This window comes from Sinohyriopsis cumingii, chromosome 13, assembly GCF_028554795.1.
Source record: "Sinohyriopsis cumingii isolate HCF-2022 chromosome 13, ASM2855479v2, whole genome shotgun sequence".
NCBI lineage: Eukaryota > Metazoa > Mollusca > Bivalvia > Unionida > Unionidae > Sinohyriopsis > Sinohyriopsis cumingii.
In genome coordinates this window covers 24,149,435-24,172,372 of record NC_142973.1, presented here as the reverse complement: position 1 = coordinate 24,172,372, position 22,938 = coordinate 24,149,435, and the positions used below count along the sequence as shown (strand labels likewise).

General features: G+C 37.6%; 1 protein-coding gene across 6 annotated transcripts in view; it reads right to left on the bottom strand.

The window, feature by feature from the left end:
- Positions 1–4,094: 4,094 nt before the first annotated feature.
- LOC149785066 (CD151 antigen-like) overlaps positions 4,095–22,938 on the bottom strand; it is a 33,818-nt gene continuing 14,974 nt past the window's right edge. For 4 of the 6 annotated variants that reach the window (XM_089978789.1, XM_089978790.1, XM_089978791.1 and 1 more), the window contains exons 2-8: positions 22,591–22,677; positions 14,494–14,685; positions 13,775–13,849; positions 7,761–7,865; positions 7,091–7,261; positions 6,330–6,413; positions 4,095–4,521 (exon numbers count right to left, since the gene is read on the bottom strand). In XM_089978789.1, coding sequence (XP_089834915.1) covers positions 4,480–4,521; positions 6,330–6,413; positions 7,091–7,261; positions 7,761–7,865; positions 13,775–13,849; positions 14,494–14,685; positions 22,591–22,647 — 726 coding nt within the window. In that variant the 5' untranslated portion in view covers positions 22,648–22,677 and the 3' untranslated portion in view covers positions 4,095–4,479. Of the gene's footprint in view, positions 4,522–6,329; positions 6,414–7,090; positions 7,262–7,760; positions 7,866–8,277; positions 13,446–13,774; positions 13,850–14,493; positions 14,686–22,590; positions 22,678–22,938 lie in introns of those variants that run through there. The other 2 variants (XM_089978793.1, XR_016425356.1) reach the window with 2 other exon arrangements.

The following is a 22,938-nucleotide window of genomic DNA, read 5'->3' as shown; positions in this document are numbered from 1 at the left end:
TTCATAATTTCCGTACTGGTTCAGAGAGTTTATGTTGAAAGTCCCATTTCATATGTTGAGTATTTAGATTTCTTTGTTGAATTACACAACGCTGATTGAAAATTCGACGTCCAACGTCGAGTTTTTAGATTGTATATTGTGAATTACACGGCGGTCGTTGAAATTTGTAATATCATATGTCGAGAGTTTCAATTTAACATGTTGAATCACCTTGATTGTGCTGAAAGTTTCATTCTGAATGTTGAGTTTTTAGATTGTATATGTTGAATGACACAGCGGTGGTTGTATATTTGATTGTGCTTGTCAGAATTGTTATTTTTATATGGTGAAATTATGTGTTGGTGTTAAAAGAAACATTACACAATGTCCACTTTAACAATTCAAAATAATATCGAGTGTTAAGATACATCATTCGTGTATTCAAATATGAGGCGCCATTATATTTCACGCATTTACAGTTTGAAAGTTACTCTTCACAGGTCAAGAATTACTATGAATTTCTTCGCTAGAGGTCGCTCTCTTGAATGGACAGCGTTATTTTTAAACAAGGAGGCTGCTTATCGTTGCTGTGAAATTCAACAGATGAAATCTAAATACTCGCCATATGAAATTGAACTTTCATCACAGTTACATTTAACGTGTGAATTAGCGATTCTCGACATATGATATTGAAATTTCAACCACCGCTGTGTAATTCAAAATATACACTGTATAACGTCGACATATGAAATAGAATTTTCAACCACCACTGTATAATTCAACATATAAAATATAAAATCTCGATCTAGAAAATAGAGCCTTAAGGACATGCAATTTGATCCAACACGTGATATTGAATTTCTCGACGTACGACATCGAAATTTCAACTGCAACTTTCTCATTGGACCAGCATTTGACCGCTACGTCGCATCATACTAAACCTAATCAGATTTTTCACCAGGTGATTCGACAACACACGAGTTCACAGATACTTACGAAAATTTATTTTGCGCTTGACCAAGGCAATGAGGTTAGGACCGTTTTCTTTGATATTAGCAAGTTTTCTTGAGATAAAGGGTGCTCCAAAAACTAAAAAGTGTTTGTTGTTCATGGAGGTTTTTTTTAATTATTATTACAGTTTGAAAGTTACTTACAAAAACAAAAAAGATTTGTTATAAATTCCAAATTCTTTGATGTTCGTTGCATCAACGAACAGGTCCAAAATGACATTTTATCTGCAGGTGTGTGATCATTATGCTTGTAGTTTTCTTGTTTTTAAATTGATTAAATGACTAATCCCTCCGCTAACTCCTTTTCCGACTAATTATTTCTTTAATCTTTCCCTTATAGGGTCAATATTAAAAGATACCAAAAAGTAAATATACCATGCAATTATAAGAAAGGATACACTAGAGTACGCAATCGTTGTTTGGGATGGTAACTGTAGAATGTTTCCGTTCTTTTAAATCCAAACAATAATTTTAAAAAAATATATTTCGAAATTCCTTCTTGCCCAAAATCATCCTCACGTTTTCGAAATTGATTATTACCTAAAAGTATGTACACTTTAATGAGAAAAAAAACCCTAAAATTACTAGCCCGTTAATCTCCTTTCTACAATAAAATGAAAATTCGATGGAATAAATCCAAGTTAAATAACGACATTCTTTCCTGAATATAAAATTTTATAAATATAAGAAAATACTAAGAAATAAAGCAATACTGTATTTCTATAGAGATAGAAAATCATTATTAAAAAATACAGACTGACTAAAAGAAATTATCAAAAAATATACAATTTATTTATGAAAAAAGCATTATAACCAAATGAGCCATGCAATTAAAAGTGAAGTTTCCGAACTTTTTTATACTGCTTTATGTTAATCTAAATACTTGTTAATTGTTAAGGAAAATTACTATTTGATACGCAAAGTTTGACTTGTTAAAAGTGTCTATACTACAGAGATGCTGCAAATTGTTTGTTAGTTTTAAAAAATGTTTATTTCATTACATGCTATTGTAATGTAATACTGTATGTTGGACTTGACCATGTCCAAAAATGAGTTCATTTCTGCATGGCCTGACTGACTTTTTTATTTTATTCATTGAAAACAACTAATACATAGCTAAATTATTCTAACTGTGCATGGGTTTATTGTCAGGATCATTATTAATAGAAGAAGTAAATATGTTTGTTTGGGTCAAGTGTTTGGAATTTCCTAACTGAATTGTACAGGTTATTGTTTTTATTTTGTTAACATGAGAATCATTCTGGAAGGTTATTTCCCATTAGGTAATGTTTTCTTTTAGAAATGCTAATTGTGACCTGAGGTCAAGTAGAGAACTATATAATCTTGTCATTGTGAAGACTTGGTCATTCTTGCTTTAACATCTAGCACATTAAAACTGCATTATGTTGTGACCAGTTGGGGTGAATTTATTTCTTTAAACTACTGAAGTGATTATTTTCTCTGGAAACACAAAAGTGCTCTGAGAAAACTATTGTATGGGGACATTCACTGGAATTTATACTGAATTCAAACCTGGAATTAATTTTTTACTGTGGTTCAACAAAAGACTTTTGACACATCAACAATCTATAAGCTATAACAGACACGTTATCGCCTTCATTTATTGTGTGGATTTCTTCGGGACTTATACTGAGTTTTATTCAGGACTTTCAATTATTAGTATTTGTGTCTGTAATTCTTGGATTATTTTGGGATTAATTCGCAATACCGTAAGTTCTTTTTATCATTTTCAGTTTGTATTCCAGGAAAATAATATATTTGTTAAATTTTACAAAGATCGCTGTCTTTCAATCTTTTCTGTTACCTATTTGAAAAGCATATACTCGTAACACGGCTCATAAGTATTATCTTTTGAATACTTCTGCCACAAAACATGATTTTTTCACTAAAATAGCTTTGTTTGTTTGTTTGTTGGTTGGTTTTGGGAGTGGGAGTGTTTGTTTGTTACTCAGTAAGGAACTCTATTGATGTGATACTGACTACTATGCTATATTTCTTCTCTGTTCCATAATTCTTTATCTGGAAGTCCATCAAACCAGAGTCTGCTTATTCAGACAAAAGTATTGTAATTTTAAAAAATATATTTACTTCTTAGTTTCATTTTTTGATTGTTATTTATTCAGTGTTTCTTAACCCGTAAAGGGCATTATAGTTTTATACCACATGATCTAACAGGGCTAAATTGTTTGAGCAACTCTACTTTTAAATTTGTATTTGAATTAGGCTTGGTATTCTGCCATTTCTACATTTAATTTCGAAATACTGCTGAAAGGAGGATTAACCGGCATGCCGTCTGCTACTGTCCATCGAGCGTGTACATCGGACTCGTATTTAACACCCTTTTCGGGCTCAAAATCACTCACTGGTATCTCCATTAACACTTTCCCAGCTCATTCTAATGTATTTCTATTCTTTAAAACTGATCGTCATCGTCACTATTATCAGCCAATATTTACCGCATGAAATCGTAATTTGAAGAGAATCAACCGTTCTGGATTTTCTAGGTAACCCGTATTTTTAAAAGACGCATTTGTAAAACTTCCTTGATGCACGGTTCAAACTACGACAAAATATTTGTTCCAGAGCCCAATGTGCCAATAAAATTTAGTTTTACAACCAGTGACGACAAACTGAAGAACCCAGATCTATAGATATTTGCCTACCTGAAAAAGTCGATTGTAGCGACAAGCGTTACGATACCTACGACTTATATCGCAACAAGCATTATAATGGTAAACAGTTAAATAAAATTGTGTACTGCGCATAGTACATATTTTTGTGCGCGACTTTAAACTAATTTGCCGAGTTCTCCAAGCGCTCGAACTGGTACAAATTTTGCGCTATTCGAGCAAACTGCTTGGCAGCATTTTTTGGAATATCACGCGTTTTAATAACAGACGTCGAAAGAAAGAAATAAGCGAGAGACGAGAGATAGATATATGGGTAGATGTATAGAGACAAATGGAATGCCTTCAAACTATTTGGAGATACGATAATTCTTTTAATTTTTTGTCTTTGCTTTCCTAAAACCTTTCAATGCGAATCTCACATGTTTGAATACATAAAGAATAACGAAGAATGATATGCTGATATGATATAATTTATATCTTCGACAATGAAACACCGAAAACTCTGTACACTATACTATTTTTTATATAAAACTGAACATTTAAACATGCTTATTAATGAACTTAGAAACGAATGAGTGAAGAAAATCTAAAAATCTACTAGTACAATGTATTTATTAGTATATATTATTGCAAACGCTTTTAATTTAACGTGTGGCATATTGGAACTACCTCCTTGTACTTGAAACCAAGGTAACGTTGTTGAATCTCTGAAAACGATACCTCCCCCTGCTTAATGAACTGGCAAGCATAAATGAATTGCAGGCTTTACTGTCCATTTCACGCATGAAGTGAAAACAAAGCTGGATACACATGCGTCAGTATAGAGACTCTTCTTCTTGCTAACTCTTTATCAAACAGCAAGAAGCGACCATTCCGAAAAGCTGTCAAAGAGAGGTTAATTTACAGATTAGTCTTAGTACAAGACAAGTGCTCAGAGGACATCGAAACCCCAACCGCTATGGTAGTTCAAAACAGACCAGAGTTTACGATCCATAGGGACATTTTTAAATGCTAAACAGGAGCCATAATTAAACAGTTGGCAAACAATTGGAGCTAAAGACGGAATTCTATCTAATTAATTATCCTCATAAATAATCTGGTTTGATTCCGTAAAGTTCAATTAAAGTTAATTCATGATGCAAGGGCAATTTTTGTTTGATTAAAGAAACGTCAAAAACTAGTCTGGACAATAAAGAAACTTGATAAACTAGTCTGGACAATAAAGAAACGTGATAAACTAGTCTGGACAATAAAGAAACGTGATAAACTAGCCTGGACAATAAAGAAACGTCAAAAACTAGTCTGGACAATAAAGAAACGTGATAAACTAGTCTGGACAATAAAGAAACGTGATAAACTAGTCTGGACAATAAAGAAACGTGATAAACTAGTCCGGGCTGAAAAGATGATCTTGCCATGTATCATTCTGAAATCTGTTTCAGTCCTTGCAATCCTTTAAATATTATCAAGCAGAAAAATATCCACTACGAACGGACAAAAGCAGCACTACATGCAACAACATAAAAATCATGATCGTCACATATAAAGTATCACAATGAGTGTTAAAATTTCCTTGATTTTTATAATCCAAATTTAGCATAAAACTAATGTAAAAGGTATTGTAATGTAAAAGGGTAGCAGACTGAACCACCTGTATAGAGGTTCGAATTGTGAGTCTACTAACATGCTCGTAGTTTGGCTGAAAGTTCCGTCTACCTTTTGGTTGATTTTTAGCAACATTCTGATCGTTCCAAATATGCCTAAATTCCTCCCATATCAATAGCTATTAACACTGTACTCTTAATTCATATTAACAACCATCAGCTGGAATCTCTCTTTGGATGCTATGATACGAAATATATTTCTAATTGTTGCATCCTTTCGTTCTGTCTAAACCTTATCATTCTTTCATTCATTTATTGTGTTGCTTCTTCTGCTTCGTTGAAAGTAGCTACAAGGACTTTTGTACAACAAGTAACAACAACAATAACAACAAAAGAAAACAAACACCCAAAACGTTGCTGGTCCGGGATACTAAAATCAATCATAACATGCTTACTTGAAAAAGCTGTACATGCAGAATTACAAGGTTTGCAATTTTGTAGCTTTTAAATGAGAAAAGAAAAATATTACAAAGACACTGCTTAATACATGTATATGTACCCATGTACTGTGAAGAAAAAAGTATGGTAAAAGACTTGTGCACAATATCAAAATTACTCTTTAAGAAAAGTCAAAAGATTGAAATAAATGATTCAAATTAACTGCTGAATCCCCATCTTAGTATGAGCTAATTTTATGATAAATGTAGATAGACGTATCTTTCTTCCTTTTAACAGATCATTAAATTATCAAAGGACAATGATGTCAGTATAAATACATGTATGATGCTTAAAAATTTATACATGGACGCCTCTGCTGGGCTGTTTTTTCCATTTCATCTTTCCATTTCATCTTTGTAATCATTTAAAGTTGGACTAAATTACTTGAATAGATGCAAAAGTACATTACTTTTTTTTAAGAAATCTACTGTATTTTATGATCTCATTAATTCTGATTTCTCCATAAATACTTAAAATAAATTCAATAAAACCACTTAATTTACGAGAAACTTATATTATAACAATATTGAGCTTTTCTCTAATTTATGCAAAAATTATTTAACTAATTGACACGAAAAATGCCTCACCTCCACGACGGAAATCCCGATCCCAACAGCGCCAATTACCAGAAGTTTTGTCTTGATCCAAAGTTCCACGCTGGATACACATCCCTGTAGCAATAATGGTAATTACGTATGTCACGGAATATGAGAAAGGAAGAATTACCTAAAATCCCTATTTAACTTCATGCGTTTAGTACATTCTCAGGATTATTAAAGATTCTACCCATCTGACACTTTATCTAGTAAATTTGCTGCAACGCTCAACCAGAATCTTTTTTGTTATGTTTTAAATTCGAAAACAATGTGCAAGTAATAGAAACCGCGTGTATTAGTGTGTACTTGGTTTTGTATGAAAACAGCTACAAAGTATGTCTTTTGTAATAATAATAATAAGCTCACAATGTTTGTATCTAACCGTATAAGTGGCCAGATCAATAAACAAAATATCATAAGTAGTATTATCCAAAGTTTCTGAAGCTTGTTTGTCTGACTAATTGATGGACTGATTGGTGTCTCATGGTGCATCAGCATAGAAAAGATAATTTAGTGCCGAAAGTCCCTCAACCATATACATACACCAGAGCAGCCGACCATGGATGGTCCAAGCATGATTCGAACCAGCAGCTAACCACTGAACAACTGTGCCACCCCCCGCCCCGCCCACTTTATTTTAAAAGAGAGAAGACAAATGAGAAGCAGTAGACGACCATAATCAAAAAGAATGGACGAGGATGAGAAGAAAAACAAATAGGAAAGTATTCCACAATTATGAACAGTTTCCTCACCTTTATGTAAATTTTGGTGCCGTCTAGTACCGCGTTGCAGTGTTCTTCGTCACTATTTATGCAGCAAGAGCGGGGAACCACAGTGGTGTTTCTCAGCTCAGCGGTATTCGGATCTGTGTAGTATTGAGTTGTTGACCATTCCTCAGCCGATTCGAAGCCACAACACTCAAACTAACCACATAAATTAAAAATCAAAACATACTGTAACTACATAAGCTCCGAGATTTCTAAAACTACATGTATCACCGTATAGTGATGTACGTCTCCCAGCATTACCTGCCCGCTACAAATATGGGTGACTTGTACTCAAGTTCACCCCAAAACTCTGATATATATTCCCTACGAAAATACGAATCAATGTGTCGACTTCAGTGTCAACAGATCAGAAAAATATCAAAAAGGAAAATTTAAAGATTGTGTATAGATTTCATGAGAAATCGTCGTCCCTTATTATAACAAGATTCCAAAATTATATTCTAAAATATATGTTTGGTATTTACAAAAAGTGCATCAGGAAAAAAAATGTGCACTACATATTGCAAGAATAATGAAAGCTGATGCACATATCAAATGTAGAGAAAATAAATACATCTTAAAACCAAGATAGTAAGATAGTCATGGCGTGTGTGAATCAACTTCTAACAGTTTTATTGAATAAGTGTGAACAAACCTGTTTTTGTAGTAAGTCAATGGCCTTTGTGATAAGTTTGTACTCCGGGTAGCCGTATTTCTGGCGCAATGGTTCTCCAATGTACTGATCAGCTAAAACGTTCACCTGTGTATCAAACAAATCCTCATGAAAATTAACACTTTAAAAGGATATATATATATATATCAAACAGGTTATAGAATTTTTAATTCGTACTCTACGGAGATTCGAACCTAGGTCCACGGGTGAACGGCACCCATCGCTTTGCCTGCACACACGAGCCCATATTCCCTCACGACTAAGCACACATCACTAAAAATGATGTTACTCAGTTGGTGTTATATGCACTCGTGTGAAGCAGACACACTCGCATGACGACCTAGTAATTAATTCTCATGTTTCTACACAGTAATTTCGGATTCCTATGAAAGAAATCAAGGTATATATAATTAATTATAGAGAATTATAAATATACATCAGACAGAACGGAAAGTGCTATCCCTGGATTCCTACAGAAGAATGCTTGATAGAAACTGACCTGTACTCTAAACCAAATGACTCTCACAAGTGTGCGTTCGGATCAAACGCATATGTTCTAATCAGGCTACCTTCGAAAAGAGCCTCAGAAAGGTCAAGGAGCGCCTCAGGAGTGGATACAGAAATAGCTACATCAAGGAAGCAAAATCATACTCCTCGATAAAAATGCCCTCCTGAAATATACAACCAAGAAAGCCAACAAATGCGTCCCTTTCAATTATTATTAATATTATTATTATTACTATTAACAGTAGTAATAGTAGTCTTGTACATATCCCACTATACCATGCTCTTAATATCTTTCATTAGTACAGCTATGCATAACTTTACTAGGATATAATTTATATTGTCTATTTTGCAGTTGGAATCGAGTTTTCGCCACTCATGGTGTCTATCTTTTGTTTCCTACCTAAAATTTGGTCAAATACATTCCTTGTCTGCGTAATAGGCATGAAATTCCCGTCTCTGATTCTTATTATACAACTTTGTTGGGTTGATGACAACATAAAATAGTTTTATTCTTTCTTTCTTCAATTTTTAAAAAATTCTTTACCATATATTTCCCAAGGCAAAAAACAAACGGAGTCCTTTCAGATTTCTTCGCTGAATGCGATATACTCAATTCATAAAAGTGACGGACCGTTCGCAGACAAGCCTGTCCGCCATATATCGATGTATATTATATACACTTACCAGTATTTCTCGAGCCTCATGAGTTACCATCGGATGAAGGGTTCTTTTGGTGATATGTACATACCAATTCCGGCTCAAATCCAATGTCTTACGAATTGGCTCAGTCTCAAGAGACTATGTGAATAGTGCCCTTGGAGTTTCGTCTGTCTCTGGGGTTTTGGCATCGTCTGCTGTAGCTCTGCAGGCCTGTGCGCGAGTAATAATCCCTATTGCAGTTGGTGTAGACATACTGGGAAGTCTGAGTTGCTGAAGTTGCTGCCGCGCTCTTCTTTCTCTCATGTGTCTCTGCCGCATAAGCGACTGATTTGCCATTGCTTACAGTCAGTATCCAGGTGCCTCGGTTCTCTGCCGTCGGGTGAAATGTCACATGCCTTCATGTCCCTCTTTCAAACATCCTTGAAACGAAGTAAGGGGCGGCCGACTCTTCTGGTGCCAATGGCCAGCTGTCCATATAGGATGTCCTTTGGCAGCCTTCCATCCTGCATGCGTCGGACGTGTCTCAGCCATAAAAGATGGCGTTTACTCAGTAGGATGTACATGCTGGGGATACTTGAACGCTGCAGGATCTCGCAGTGTGGGACGCAGTCCTGTCAGCTGATTTTCAGGATGCGTTTTAGGCGCCATATATGCAAGGAGATGAGCCGCCGCTCTTTCCATATACAAGGGTGCTGAGAACGCAGGCCTGGTAGACTTGGATCTTAGTGTGCTCTGTCAGCGCGTTGTTTTCACACACCAACTTCGTTAGTCGTGCCATGATGGTGTTTGCCTTTCCAATCCTTGTGTCCAGCTCCACATCAAGCGAGAGTGTTGGTGATGGTTGACCCCAGGTAAGTAAAGTTGTTGACTGCTTCCAAGGTGACACCGTCGATTTTGATGGAAGGGGCAATGGTGGTATTCTGTACGCTGACGTTTGTCTTTTCCAGGCTGATGGTGAGCCCAAACTGCTTGCTGCCATCAGCGAAACGGTCTCCAAGTCTCTGGGGGCGCATCTTCGGTGTGGATCACATGAGCCGTGTCATCTGCAAAATGCATCGCCCTGATGAACACCGACCAAACTTTGGTCTTAGAGCGCAGTCGTGCCAGATTAAACAGCCTCCCGTCGGACCTGGTGTGATGATATACATCATCAGTGGACGAGTCGAAGGCGTAGGACAGAAGCAGGGAGAAGAAGATCCCAAAAAGGGTCGGCGCCAGCACGCAGCCCTGCTTCAAGCCGCTTTTGATTGGGAATGAGGCTGAGGAGTATCTATCAGACAGGATTGTTCACTTCATATATGTATGGAAAGAGATTATCATGCTGCAGAGTTTTTCGGGGGTGGGGGTGGGGTCGAAGGCCTTGGGGAAGTTCATGAACATCATGCAGAGTGGCTGATCTTGCTCTCTGCTCTTTTCTTGGAGTTGTCGGAGGGAACAGATCATGTCTGTTGTTGACCTGCTTGCTCTGAAGCCGCACTGGGATTCCGGGTACACACGGTCCGGCAGAAGCTGCAGCCTGTTGATGATGATGTGGGCGTACACTTTGCCAAAGATGCTCAGGAGCAAGATTCCTCTGTAATTATTACAGTCATTGCGGTCGCCCTTGCTTTTGTAAAGGGTCACAATCGTCGCATCTTGCATATATTGGGGGACTGCTCCTTCCTCCCTGAAGAGGCAAAGTAATTCGTTCAGCGGCTGAAGCAATGTTGGTTTCCCAAGGTTGATATCTTCGGGCGGGATGCTGTTACTACCTAGTGCTTTGTCGTTTTGGAGGAAGTCGATTGCTTTGCTGAGCTCCTCTAAGGTGGGCACTAAGTCAAGGTTGTCCATGGTGGGCAGTTTCTTTATGTTGCTAAGGGCCACATCGGTGAATGACGTTTCTGGGGAGTATAGCTCTGAGTAGTGCTCCACCCATATGTCCATATGTTGCTCACGATCTGTGATCTTCTCTCCCGTCAGAGATTTCAGGAGGCCGACCTCTTTCACTGTAGAGCCTAGAGCCTTCTTCATGCCACTGTACATACCTTGGATGTTTCCCGACTTGGCACTGCCCAGGATTCCTTCACATAGTTGATACCAGTATTCGTTCGCGCACTGACTAGCGATGCGTTGAGTGTTTCTTCGGGCACTTCTGAGGTTAGCAAGCGTCCGTTCATTAGAGTATTTTTGTAAGCTATGAAGGCTTTTGGTTTGTCTTCGATTTTTGGATCCATTCTTGAAAGATGTGCGTTGAACCAGTCCTGGCTGGGCCACTCCTTCTTGCCAAACGTAGACATGGCTGTGCTGTAGATGGTACCTTTCATGGCGTTTCACTTGGCTGTGGCATCGTGCTCTGGCAGGTCCTGGAGAGCCTGGTCCAGGGCAGACACATACTCCTCCAACTTAGAGGAGACTGACATCTGCGCAGTGTTGATGCAAGGGCGTCCTTTTGGTTTTGAGCGGTGTCGTAGTCTGCACTGTAGAAGCTTCTTGTGGAGAGGACACTGTTAAGGGCAGAGCGCCCGATGATGACGAAGTCGAGCTAGTGCCAGCTATGAGACATCGGGTGCTTCCATGACACTTTGGGTTGTGGCTTACACTTGAAGACGGTGTTTGTGACTCACAGGTCATTGTAGGTGCACAGCTTCAACAGTCTCTGGCCGTTTTCGTTGGTCTATCCATTGCCATGATATCCGAGGCAGGCAGGCCACGACTCGTGGTCCACACATACTCTGGCATTAAAGTTGCCAAGGAGGAATCGTGGCTCGTCTTGGGACATCCTTTGATCTGTTCTCTCAGCTGCCCAGAGAACTGATCCTTTCTGTGTTCTGAAGATGTGAGGGAGGGGGTGTAAACACTGAGGATGTTGACAGGACCTTCAGCAGTGGCAAGACGGTTGGACAAGAGACGCCCAGTTCCCCCTGAGGAAGGCTCAACCGAGGCCAGGTGGGTGTTTTTGATGGCGAAGCCCACTCCGTGCTGGCGGGGCTTCTCAGGTTCTCGACCCTTCCAGAAGAAGGTGTAGATTTCCTTCTTGAGGAAGTCGCTAGAGACGAGCCTAGTTTCCTCGAAGGGCAGTTATGGTGATATTTAGTCTTGTGAGCTCTATATCGACGCTGGCCGTATTCCTGGTGTCGTCCACCTCAATGAGGTCGTCAGAGATCCCTGTGCACAAAGTGCGTACGTTCCAGTTTGTGAATCGAAGAGCTGCAGTCTTCATTGTTGGTTTACTGTTTCTTTGTCTGGTGTGGATTTTTCGTCTGCTTATCATGCTGAGCAACACAATGAGTTTCAGACACCCACTGGAGCAGGCAGATGTTGGCGGGTCAATACCTTACTGATCGGGGGTTTCCGGCTTGAGGTGGGCGGTAGTCAGCCAGTGGGACACACTGTACTGATCTCTCCCACCGCTGAAACTGATTCGTGACGCCCCTTCCCTAGCCAATCGGGTGAGACTTATAACCAGTAGACTGCCAGCTACCGTGTTGTTTCCTCACTCAGCAGCGAGACTGGAGTGACCTCTCCAGGACGCAAGCCTGGTTGTGGATTATGGAGATCCTGGGCTGCCAAGACGTCAGGACCCCCCTCTCGTTCTTGCTGGTGGGGTCCAAAGGAATGCTGAGTGTTTTATTTGGCACCAGTTCGGATGCAGGAGCTGCCGGAAGGAAGTCGTAGTTAACACCCAGCCGCCTTAAGGTTTTCTGTCTGGGTTTACTCCCGTAGCCTTTCCTTCTCCCGAAGATATTGACAAGGCAGCGGAGCCATCATCCAATGGCTTAGACTTGGTGGGTTTGGAATCTGAGGTTCCTTTTCCTAGATGAATTGCCTGACAAGGCTAACGAGCTCCATCTGCCCGGGTTTGGAGTCAGAGTTTCCCTTCTCTTAGACTGGCTGCCTGTCAAGGCAAACGAGCCTAGTCTGCCCACCCAGTTATACCGCCGGGCACTCGGTCGCGTAACACAGCAGGCTCTGTGAAAACAGGGGGCCCAGCGTGAAGGTGATGCTGTGGACACAATAGTGGGGGAGAGGCAAGCAACCTCCTGCCCAGCAGAGCAAGACAGTGGTTCCGCGGCGATCACCACACCTGGAAAGGAGAGGCTGTGAGAGACGCTTCACTTTCCTTTGGCGAGCGGGACGTAAGGCCCAAACCTCGCACACCCAGGTTAGATAATTTTCATTCGTACTCTAAGAAGATTCGAACCCATAATGGTCAGCGGTAAGCATCACCTTGCCTGCACGCACCAGTTAACATACCACCACGTCTAAACACACATCACCAAAAGCGTTATGCTACATAAAGTCGGTAGTATATGTACTCCTGTGTAACAGACACTCGCATTTCCATCTAGTAATTAATTCTCATCTGACAATATATCGTGGCACCTTAAAACCATATGCTGATCATTAATGTACTTTAAAACATTTGGAACTGAACATGACAACTTGTCAGTAAATTAGCTCACGCTGAACTTCTGTATCTTACACAGACCACTAATATTAATTACAATTTATTGTATCTTGTATTTCTCTCAATATATTTCAACTTGCCCACGGGCAACCGACTTGTAATTTGAACTTCCCGAACTGATTTTGAGTCGCGCAAGTGGATTTTTGGTAAATCCATATATATATATATATATATATATATATATATATATATATATATATATATATATATATATATATATATATATATATATATATATATATATATATATATATATATATTCATAGATACGAAGTAAATTATGGTAAAGATGTAAATAAAAAATAAATACATATATTCAGACAGACTTATAGCTATCCAAATAAGCACTGCACGTACAAAGAATATCACGTAGGAAACCTACACGATCGTAAGCGATGAATGCCAGAATACCAGCCGCTGCCTCTGCCATGTAGATCAGAAGAAGAAGGATGAAATACTGCAATAAAAGAATTGATCCAGACTACAGATAACCTGTTGTAGCAATTATAAACTTAAATTTACTCACCACCCACGCACACAGTGATACTGTCTAACATGTATATACACGAGACTGAAGGGATATTACACATATCTGTTTGGTGAACAGGAAAACTAAATAATGTTAAATCAGATCATGATTGACCAATATGAAGAATTTATCTATTTCTCAAGGATATGAAGTTATGCTTTGAATAAACACTTAATCTTATAAATATGAATTTATACTACTTGTTGTAGCAAAGATCCCATCCATAATTAAGAGTCGTGGATTACCGCAGAACTGGACCGAGACTGCAGGGTTGATAGGTACACAACTTCGACTGGCCAGAGGCAGTTAATGCCCTTTAATACTGTATGCTAAGGTAAGGTTATTTTATTAAACTGAATGATATTTATCAAAACTTTATAATATCATATTAAAATATATCATCTGTTTTATCTCATTATATTGACCCGTTCATGTATAATATGGATTAGTCCATACCATTAGATTGGACAAAAAGCAAACAGTTTATATTATTGGGTCCCCACTGGGTCAAATGAGCTAAATTTTATTTTTTGTGATACGCGGTAATATATTATGTTATATAAATTATATACCACAACAAGAAGCTTCTTGTACTGCTTCATGGCGCCCATGCAACCCGCGAGAGCGACGAGCATAATGAATCCGCCAGCTCCGATCAGAATGTAAGCCACAATTGGAACCATGGAAGATCCAATTAAGTTTTCAAAGTAAGAGATATCCGCCCGAATCCATGCTCCCACACTGGAAATCCCCATCCCCGTCAGCTGCAAGATGATTAAAAAAAGAAAAAGACTTGATTGGTAATTAGCATTACATTCCAGGAATACTGCTAAACTTGGCTCAGGTAAATACACCCGGTCTCCCGCATTCCACACCTACGCTCCTTTGTCTGTAGTTCTGTGTCGATAAATAAAAACAACCATAAGTTGAATCCAGCTGCAAAACAAAACTGACGATCACTCTTAAACATAATTCCTTTGCCACCAGACTATCTGAAATTAATGTATACGAAACAGCGATATATACCATAAATGAATCCACTATGTATTTGTTCTGCCATTCAATTCCTTTCAACTGCTGCACAGTTTCAAAAGTCCAATACGTTTAAGTGAACATGTTCGCAACTTACCTCTCAGTACAGTAAAAAAAATCTCTATTACAGCCTTTGACCTTGAACCTGACGTCATAGACAGAAGATCATTGAATGTAATATATCCACATGTAACATTTTGTGAAATCTGTAATTATTTTAGTGAAAAAAATTAATGAAACTGACTTAATTTAAAGTATTCTTTAGGTGTATAAAAAAACATGATTTGATATTTAAAAAATCATTTCAAACTTGTTTGTGTTATCATACGCATCAGCCAGTATAGCAAAAACCATGACCTCTGACCTAAATTCAGTGCCCGAGTACGGACTAGGACAGTTCGTTCCACACATTATTGTGAATTGTAGTGTCTGTTTTTCATTGAGCTTTCACGTCAGCGTCTCGAAATGTAGCTAAAACTAATAAATTCATTTCGTGCACTAATGATTTAAACATAATTCATATTGACATACGGCGCAACATTAATTATGTGTTACAAGCTGAAAAAGACAGATTTGTCTACTTGTAATCCTCTATGTTCGTTCCGAGTTTTGGAAGTGTAAGTTTTTTTTTACTGCAAAGAAATCAGAGGGATGCAAAAAGATTATGGCCGAATAGAAAAGGTGGTCACTCCTTATAAATTATTCGACTCTTCCCAGGTTATGTTGGCATGTAAGTTTACGTAAACAGATCATCTTGTTTCAACATGTAATGAGTAGTATATGTTATGATGTTTGTCGGTGCAACAGGTGTTAAAATAGTACCTACACTGAAGACGCTGACTTGAAAATTCACCGGGCTACAGATCCGGATATCATTCGCAAAGCTGCATGGAGCGAATTATATAGATTACTGGAATACAAGTTTTTAAGTGTCCGCTCTGGTGCCACGTTGAATGTCATATGAGCACCATTTTCGTTCAGAATCAGCTACATGTTGCTAAAGCGTTTTTTGCATGGAAACCCCATGCTGACGCAAGCATTTATTCTGGACAAGTAACCATGTAAAGATTTTCATGACGGCTGTGAATACAGCCATTTTACTGGGTAGATCAGAACCGTTTTGGCATAAGAACAATTAAAAATGTCACATTCAGTGTGACCATCCGTTCAAAGAAGCACATGAAACGAGATTGTCACATTTCCAAGTGCCACATCGGCATCATTTTTACTTCGAACCAGCTTAATGTAGTGAGAAGTCATTCAGACGGAATGCAAGCTTTTCGAAATGGCTTCCACGAGGGCCATATTAGACGTCTTATCTGCACTGCTTTCGTTAAGGATCAACACATGTCATAAGAAAACTTAGGTCCATAATGTCGTCATTTAGCTATAGGGGCAGATAGGAAATGTAATGTTCAATAGTTAGCAACTATCCCACACCTAGATTCAACATTATGGGTTTCTACAGATACAAACAGCAAAAAAATGTTAAATAGTTATCTACTATTCAACACTTAATTATATGGTATCCAACACCTATTTAACTACTCTTCAATACCTAGTTACCTTCTATCCAACATTCCATATATACTATACAACACCTAGTTATCTTTTATCCAACACGCCTTTTGCAGTGACCAGCATCCATAACATACTATCCAATACATGTGTATTGATCAATACCCTACAATGATTAGCGAACACGCCGTTTGTAATTACTAATATCCAGTCACCTACTATCCAACACTTCACACATACTGACATACCAAACACCAAAATTGAATATCCAACACAAAAATGGTACTGAACAATACCCATAAACGGACTAACTATCGAAAAGATTAGAAAATAACAGAAGATAAAATCACACACTAGAGGTAGGAGTACCGATACACACAAAATACGTTCATGCACACAAACTTGCTATCAGACATAAAATATGTATTAGTGTTTATATTTATATTGTACCACCCCCGCACGCGCACACATAAAAGGGTAGGACTGTTTTTATACCATTACACCCACAAACACACTATCAGTTTAACTACTGCAATCGGTACGTCACCGAATTAAATATTTGTAAACAGACAGTTTAGAATATCACACTCAGCATCTATCTCTGGAATATTTTCGAGAGTTTGTACAGGTTATAGTAAGACTCTAAGTACAATTGCATCCTCTACGGAATAGACGTTTTAACCACTGGTATCTGAAATTTATACAAAGACTGAATACTTCAAAGAGTTCAAATGGTCAGAAAATGTTCAACTACCCAAATCTTGTTTGACTTTGGATACCGCCACGACTTCAACCTAAGATACTGAAACGCTACATATAATTATGTGGTACAAAGAAGAGGTTCGACACTTACAAGATTACAAAATACTCTGAAAGACAGGCTAGACTCCAATACGAATAATGTTGATATGGTCAGACATCAATAAACTGCGAACACACTATAAGTGTACCATGCCAAGACTTTTGTGATCAGTGTTACCAAAAATCCGTCTGAGAAGTCAACGGCTTCGTTCAAGGCTCAGTGGAATACGAAGTATTTTTTAAAGAATTGATTTCACAGGATGATACCCTTCCTTTGAAATGTGGACGACCTGGTGTGTGTGTGTGTGTCTATTTGATTACTACATTTCTTAGATTTCGCTTACGGGCAGATATATGAAGAGCACATGCAAAGACATGACTGCAACAACTGTATATGTGCATGAGAAAGTGATTATTCTAAAATGATAAGAATAGTGATGAAAAGGACAATGTTCCCTCTTTGCGAAGAAAAAAACTTGACGCACTTTATGTACTCTTCATACTTAACAAGAAGTGTGTATAGCTAGTTGGATTCTTCATACTTAACAAGAAGTGTGTACAGCTAGTTGGATTCTTCATACTTAACAAGAAGTGTGTATAGCTAGTTGGATTCTTCATACTTAACAAGAAGTGTGTACAGCTAGTTGGATTCTTCATACTTAACAAGAAGTGTGTATAGCTAGTTGGATTCTTCATACTTAACAAGAAGTGTGTAAAGCTAGTTGGATTCTTCATACTTAACAAGAAGTGTGTATAGCTAGTTGGATTCTTCATACTTAACAAGAAGTGTGTAAAGCTAGTTGGATTCTTCATAATTAACAAGAAGTGTGTACAGCTAGTTGGATTCTTCATACTTAACAAGAAGTGTGTAAAGCTAGTTGGATTCTTCATACTTAACAAGAAGTGTGTAAAGCTAGTTGGATTCTTCATACTTAACAAGAAGTGTGTATAGCTAGTTGGATTCTTCATACTTAACAAGAAGTGTGTATAGCTAGTTGGATTCTTCATACTTAGCAAGAAGTATGTATAGCTAGTTGGATTCTTTATACTTAACAAAAAGTGTATATAACTAGTTGGATACGCCAAAATATTTACCACATGAAGGTTGTATGTGATCGGAAAAGTCTTGGATTCGAAGCTTCGACAGAAAGGTGACTGATTATGCCAAAGACGCAGTGTGTGCCTGATGAAGAAAACATAAACTTTATGTTTTGACATTTTTAACAGTGCAGCTACTTTAGTCAAAACGGTAGCACATCGTAAGACAAAATTAGACGAAAGAACTGGATTTGTCCAAGCAAGAAAGTTGAAAACACCAACAGTACCTCAAGTAAAGTTGGTAAGACGTCCCGACAGTCACTGAAGACTAATTCAGGTATAAGATGAAGATATATTGGACAAGATTCACTTCAGTTTTCTTCGTGAACAAAGCTGTCAAAAAGCACACACCTATATCGTCAAAGCCCAAATAGACCTTAAAGAAAAGAAAAAAGGGGGTTCCCTCCTCGGTTAGGTAAACATTGGAATGCCTGTCAGTATTTACCAAATACATTGCTCCGAAGCGAAAACAAACCATTCCAAAAGCATCTCAAGAAATCATTGATACCGTGTTTAAATCGTTGTCTGGGAAAACATATTGCCAATGTCCAGTACACCTAGTGACACTGATTTCAAATGAACTGATTGGACGTCACTAAATCCATGCTGAACCACTCCAGTTACTACCAATGTTGGAAGAATTAGTGAGAGCAGACCTTATCACTCCAACCAGCACATAGACGGACCAGAGACAAATGCGTGGCCGCTAGAACAACTGATAAAGTTCCTGCTGCTGCCTTAATAGGTTGGACCTCAGTCATTTTAAGGGTAACTAAACCCACCCATTGGTTTTCAAACCCCTTGATACGCCAGTTTTATAACAACGGCATTTGTCCACCGTTAGTAAAGAATACTTGAATTTATCTAATTAAGACCACAAAAATTGAATAGGCCACGTAGACATAGTATTTGGTTATTGTTATTTCGAAAAATGTAGGTACACTCAGTACACACAATTCTAAAATAAAACAGAGTAGGAATTTTGTTTAACTGAATAGCATGATCCTAATTTTAATAAGCAGCTTACACACAATTTGTTGTAGGAAGCAGTCCTTATTAGATATTTGGGCAAACTTTGATAATTAGTATATTTCTGGCGTTACAGAAAGCTCTTGTGGCAACTGGGGACTCCAGCCAGCCTTCTCTCCTTTGATGTGTCTATGCATGCGGATTGGGCTGTATTGTTTGACTCTTTTTCCCATTCGACGTATAAAAAATTAATTTAGCCGGGTTATTTTCAGAAGTGTTGCTCCATTCCTACCTAATGATTAATTACGAAGCATGCTTGCATGTTTAAAGTGTCAAATGGCAGCACTTGTTAGCTTATCACTTGACGAGAAACTAAGAAATCTTCCGTGCAGGCAATAATTAGTTGTAGCAGGCCAATTGACCATACGCAACTCATATCAATGAGTGATGCTGATGACGTAGTGTCATCCATAGTTGACTTGTCAACAGATTTGGCTAGCATCTGTAAATAAAGTATAGGCCTGGTGCATATGCCAGGGTAAAGCGCCGCCTAGTTCAGGAAAATGGATGAGAAACCGAGTATTTTCTACAAATTGGCAAAAGATCTCGCTGAAGAGGTGCTAAGAGAGGAAATATAGGGGAAAAACATAAATTGTAAGAAATAAATTAAAAAAGGACCAAAAATTCGAAGAAGAGGGTGAATAGAACAAGGAGACAGATGAGTCTTTATTTCAGGTTACTGTCTCTTATAACAAGAGACGACCCTGTTGTGTTGCAAGGCCTAGATATTGATAAATCCAAACTCCTGGAAGAGAGCAACTTCAATTCTCTTAGAAAAGGGATACTACTCAATAACTGTCAATCTGTCTTCGTTTTCAAATTAAAATCAAAACTTAAATTCCTATACTTGTGTGATAGTAAAAATAAGTCATGATGGTTTCTAAATAAAATTTTATTCCTCTATCAATCTTTAAATTTTTCAAAAAGGAGGATAGTTTATTTTAAGTTCGCCTTATTCCTCCTAACTTGCACGTGTTGAGTGTTGGATAGTAAATGACTGAGTGCTGGTCACTACACACAGCATGTTGGATGGGAAATGTGGTGCCGATCACTCCAAAATGCTTGATATATAATCGTGTTAGATAACATGTGCGAGTCCATTGATAGTAGATAACTAGGTATTAGATAGCTGATATCTCGATGTTATAGTAGATAACTATTTAACACTACATTTCCAATTTATCTATATAATTTTTATAGATACCGTTAATTTCCCGTTTCTCCCTAAATAAATTCGCGTTTATCCCTATAGATCCCCATGCGTAATGTTAATTTCCGTTTGTTCCCATACTAATTATGGTACTTGGTCAGTATACACCTCTACTGATTATTAATAGAATATAAATCAATATAATTTATACAAAATATGACAGAAATTCATAAATACCTGCAAGACTATGGAAGATAAATTGCATTCACAACATTCCTCACGTGTTGCACCTATCCGAAAACTCAAATGGGACAATAACTCGCGAAACGAAATTCACTATGTATATCACGTGACGGGACCGTTCGAAACAGTTTTGTCTCTTTCTAATGTGAGTTGAATAACGTCGGATCTCTGAAAGTGATTCGCTGGTTATTCAAGCTTTTGGCATACGAAAAGCCAACTAGATGTGCCAGGAACAGATTGTTTATAACATGATAGGAGTTGAAAATAACAATTTAAGTTTCAACAATCAATGAAATACCAGCATTTTTAATTTTCATTGCTTTTCCTGCAACCTTTTAATGAAAAGAAAAAGAATTCAGCATCAACAGCCTGACGATACATCATCGAATATTCTTTTTAACGTCAATGACGTTAATACTAACAACTACGGAATTGATGGCAGTTCCATGTGGCAATTATTTACTATTTTGATCGTATTGGCGTGTCCCATCGCATGCAAGAAAAAAAACCTCGAATGTAAAAATAATTACAAGTTAAAACTCCCCTCATCCCGTGATTGTTATTACGTCCTAACAACTTCAACTAAGTCGCATTGACTAGATGACGTTTCATCACTAACATCTAACACTAACTTTGTAAGCCACAGATTCAGGTTCTTGAATCCGAAAGATTTCTTCAATTCAATCATTATAAAGTTAAAAATGAAAAGTGCAGACATTTCATTGATTATTAAATCGTCTACGAGTGTTTGTTTATTCAACACCCGTCACTTTTTAAGAATCTTTTCTTGCACTTCTAGCCGGGTGTTCGTCTGCCAAAAAAGATACAAATATAGAAAGCATCACTGCGATTAGACGAGAAAGTTCCTAATACGTTAGTTACATTCCAATCTGAACGTCTTGGGCCTTTCGCCATCCCATGCTAGAAAAGTATATTGAGATTTGTTTAAAATTTAAAACAAACTTCAATAAAAAGCAGTAAACATTTATAGAATAATAACTGAATGGTTGTCGGACTATTAAAGTAATTTCATACATGAAAAGAAAGACGAAACCGAATGGATTAGTGGAAGGATGGATGGAATGGTGGATGGAAGATGATCTGAAACATTATAATGTGATATATCATAATAGTATGAAGAAAAAAACGTATTTCACATTTTAGAAAAAAATCATTACATTAAATACAACTTTAAATAGCGAGCTCAGAAACATGTCAGTAAAGGAACATCGGAAATAAAGTTCCCAGTATTCATCACAAACTTTAAAGGCTACAAGCACATTGTCAGACGTCATATTAAAGTTAAATTTGCCTTTCTGCACATCAGTTCTATCTTTCACCAAAGCATCTTATTTTTTTACAGTGCCATGTCATTCATAAAGGCAAAGATTTCCACTCTCATTCAACAGGATAAGAATTAAAATGTCCTAGTTCTTATGAATAAGCGTACGCTTTACAGTTTCTGCAAATAATCATGTACATATATATAAGTATGGATGGATGAGTGCACTGCTATTCTGACCCACAGTATACTGCGGTCAACTTTCGAGGCTTTTGCCTGCAAATTATTGAGAAATCCAAGCGACTGCTTCAAGTAAACTAAATCCTTTATTATATGGACTTACAGTTGTGTGTCCGTGCAAAACGTAAATGTCTCTGTAAATACAACAGAGCATGACATCTTCCCTTTGATGTACGATTGCTATAAGATGTGACCAAGGTTCATCAAGCGAACTGAATAGTTTGCTCTTGCTAAAAACGTTTTCGATCCAGTTATATAGCAACGAAACATACTTACCAAAAACAGAACGTTGAATACTATGAAGACTGTTTTTAGACCATTCTTTGACCCCATCTCCAAAACTGACACGACTCAAGTGGAATTCTGAAATCATGACGTTCATGATAGTTGAAAGATAATATTAGCAAAACATAATTACATCATTATTCCTTTTTATCGACCAATCCAGTTACATATTTTCACATTAATTTGTTTTCAAACATTCATTTTTAAAACAATAATCTGATTCTAAGCTTGCATATACAAATCGGGAAAAAAAACTATAGATAACATCGTACTGAATATTTTGTACTAAATCATCCTTAGATTCTTCTAATAAAGTAACTTCGGAAGTCGGGAATACTG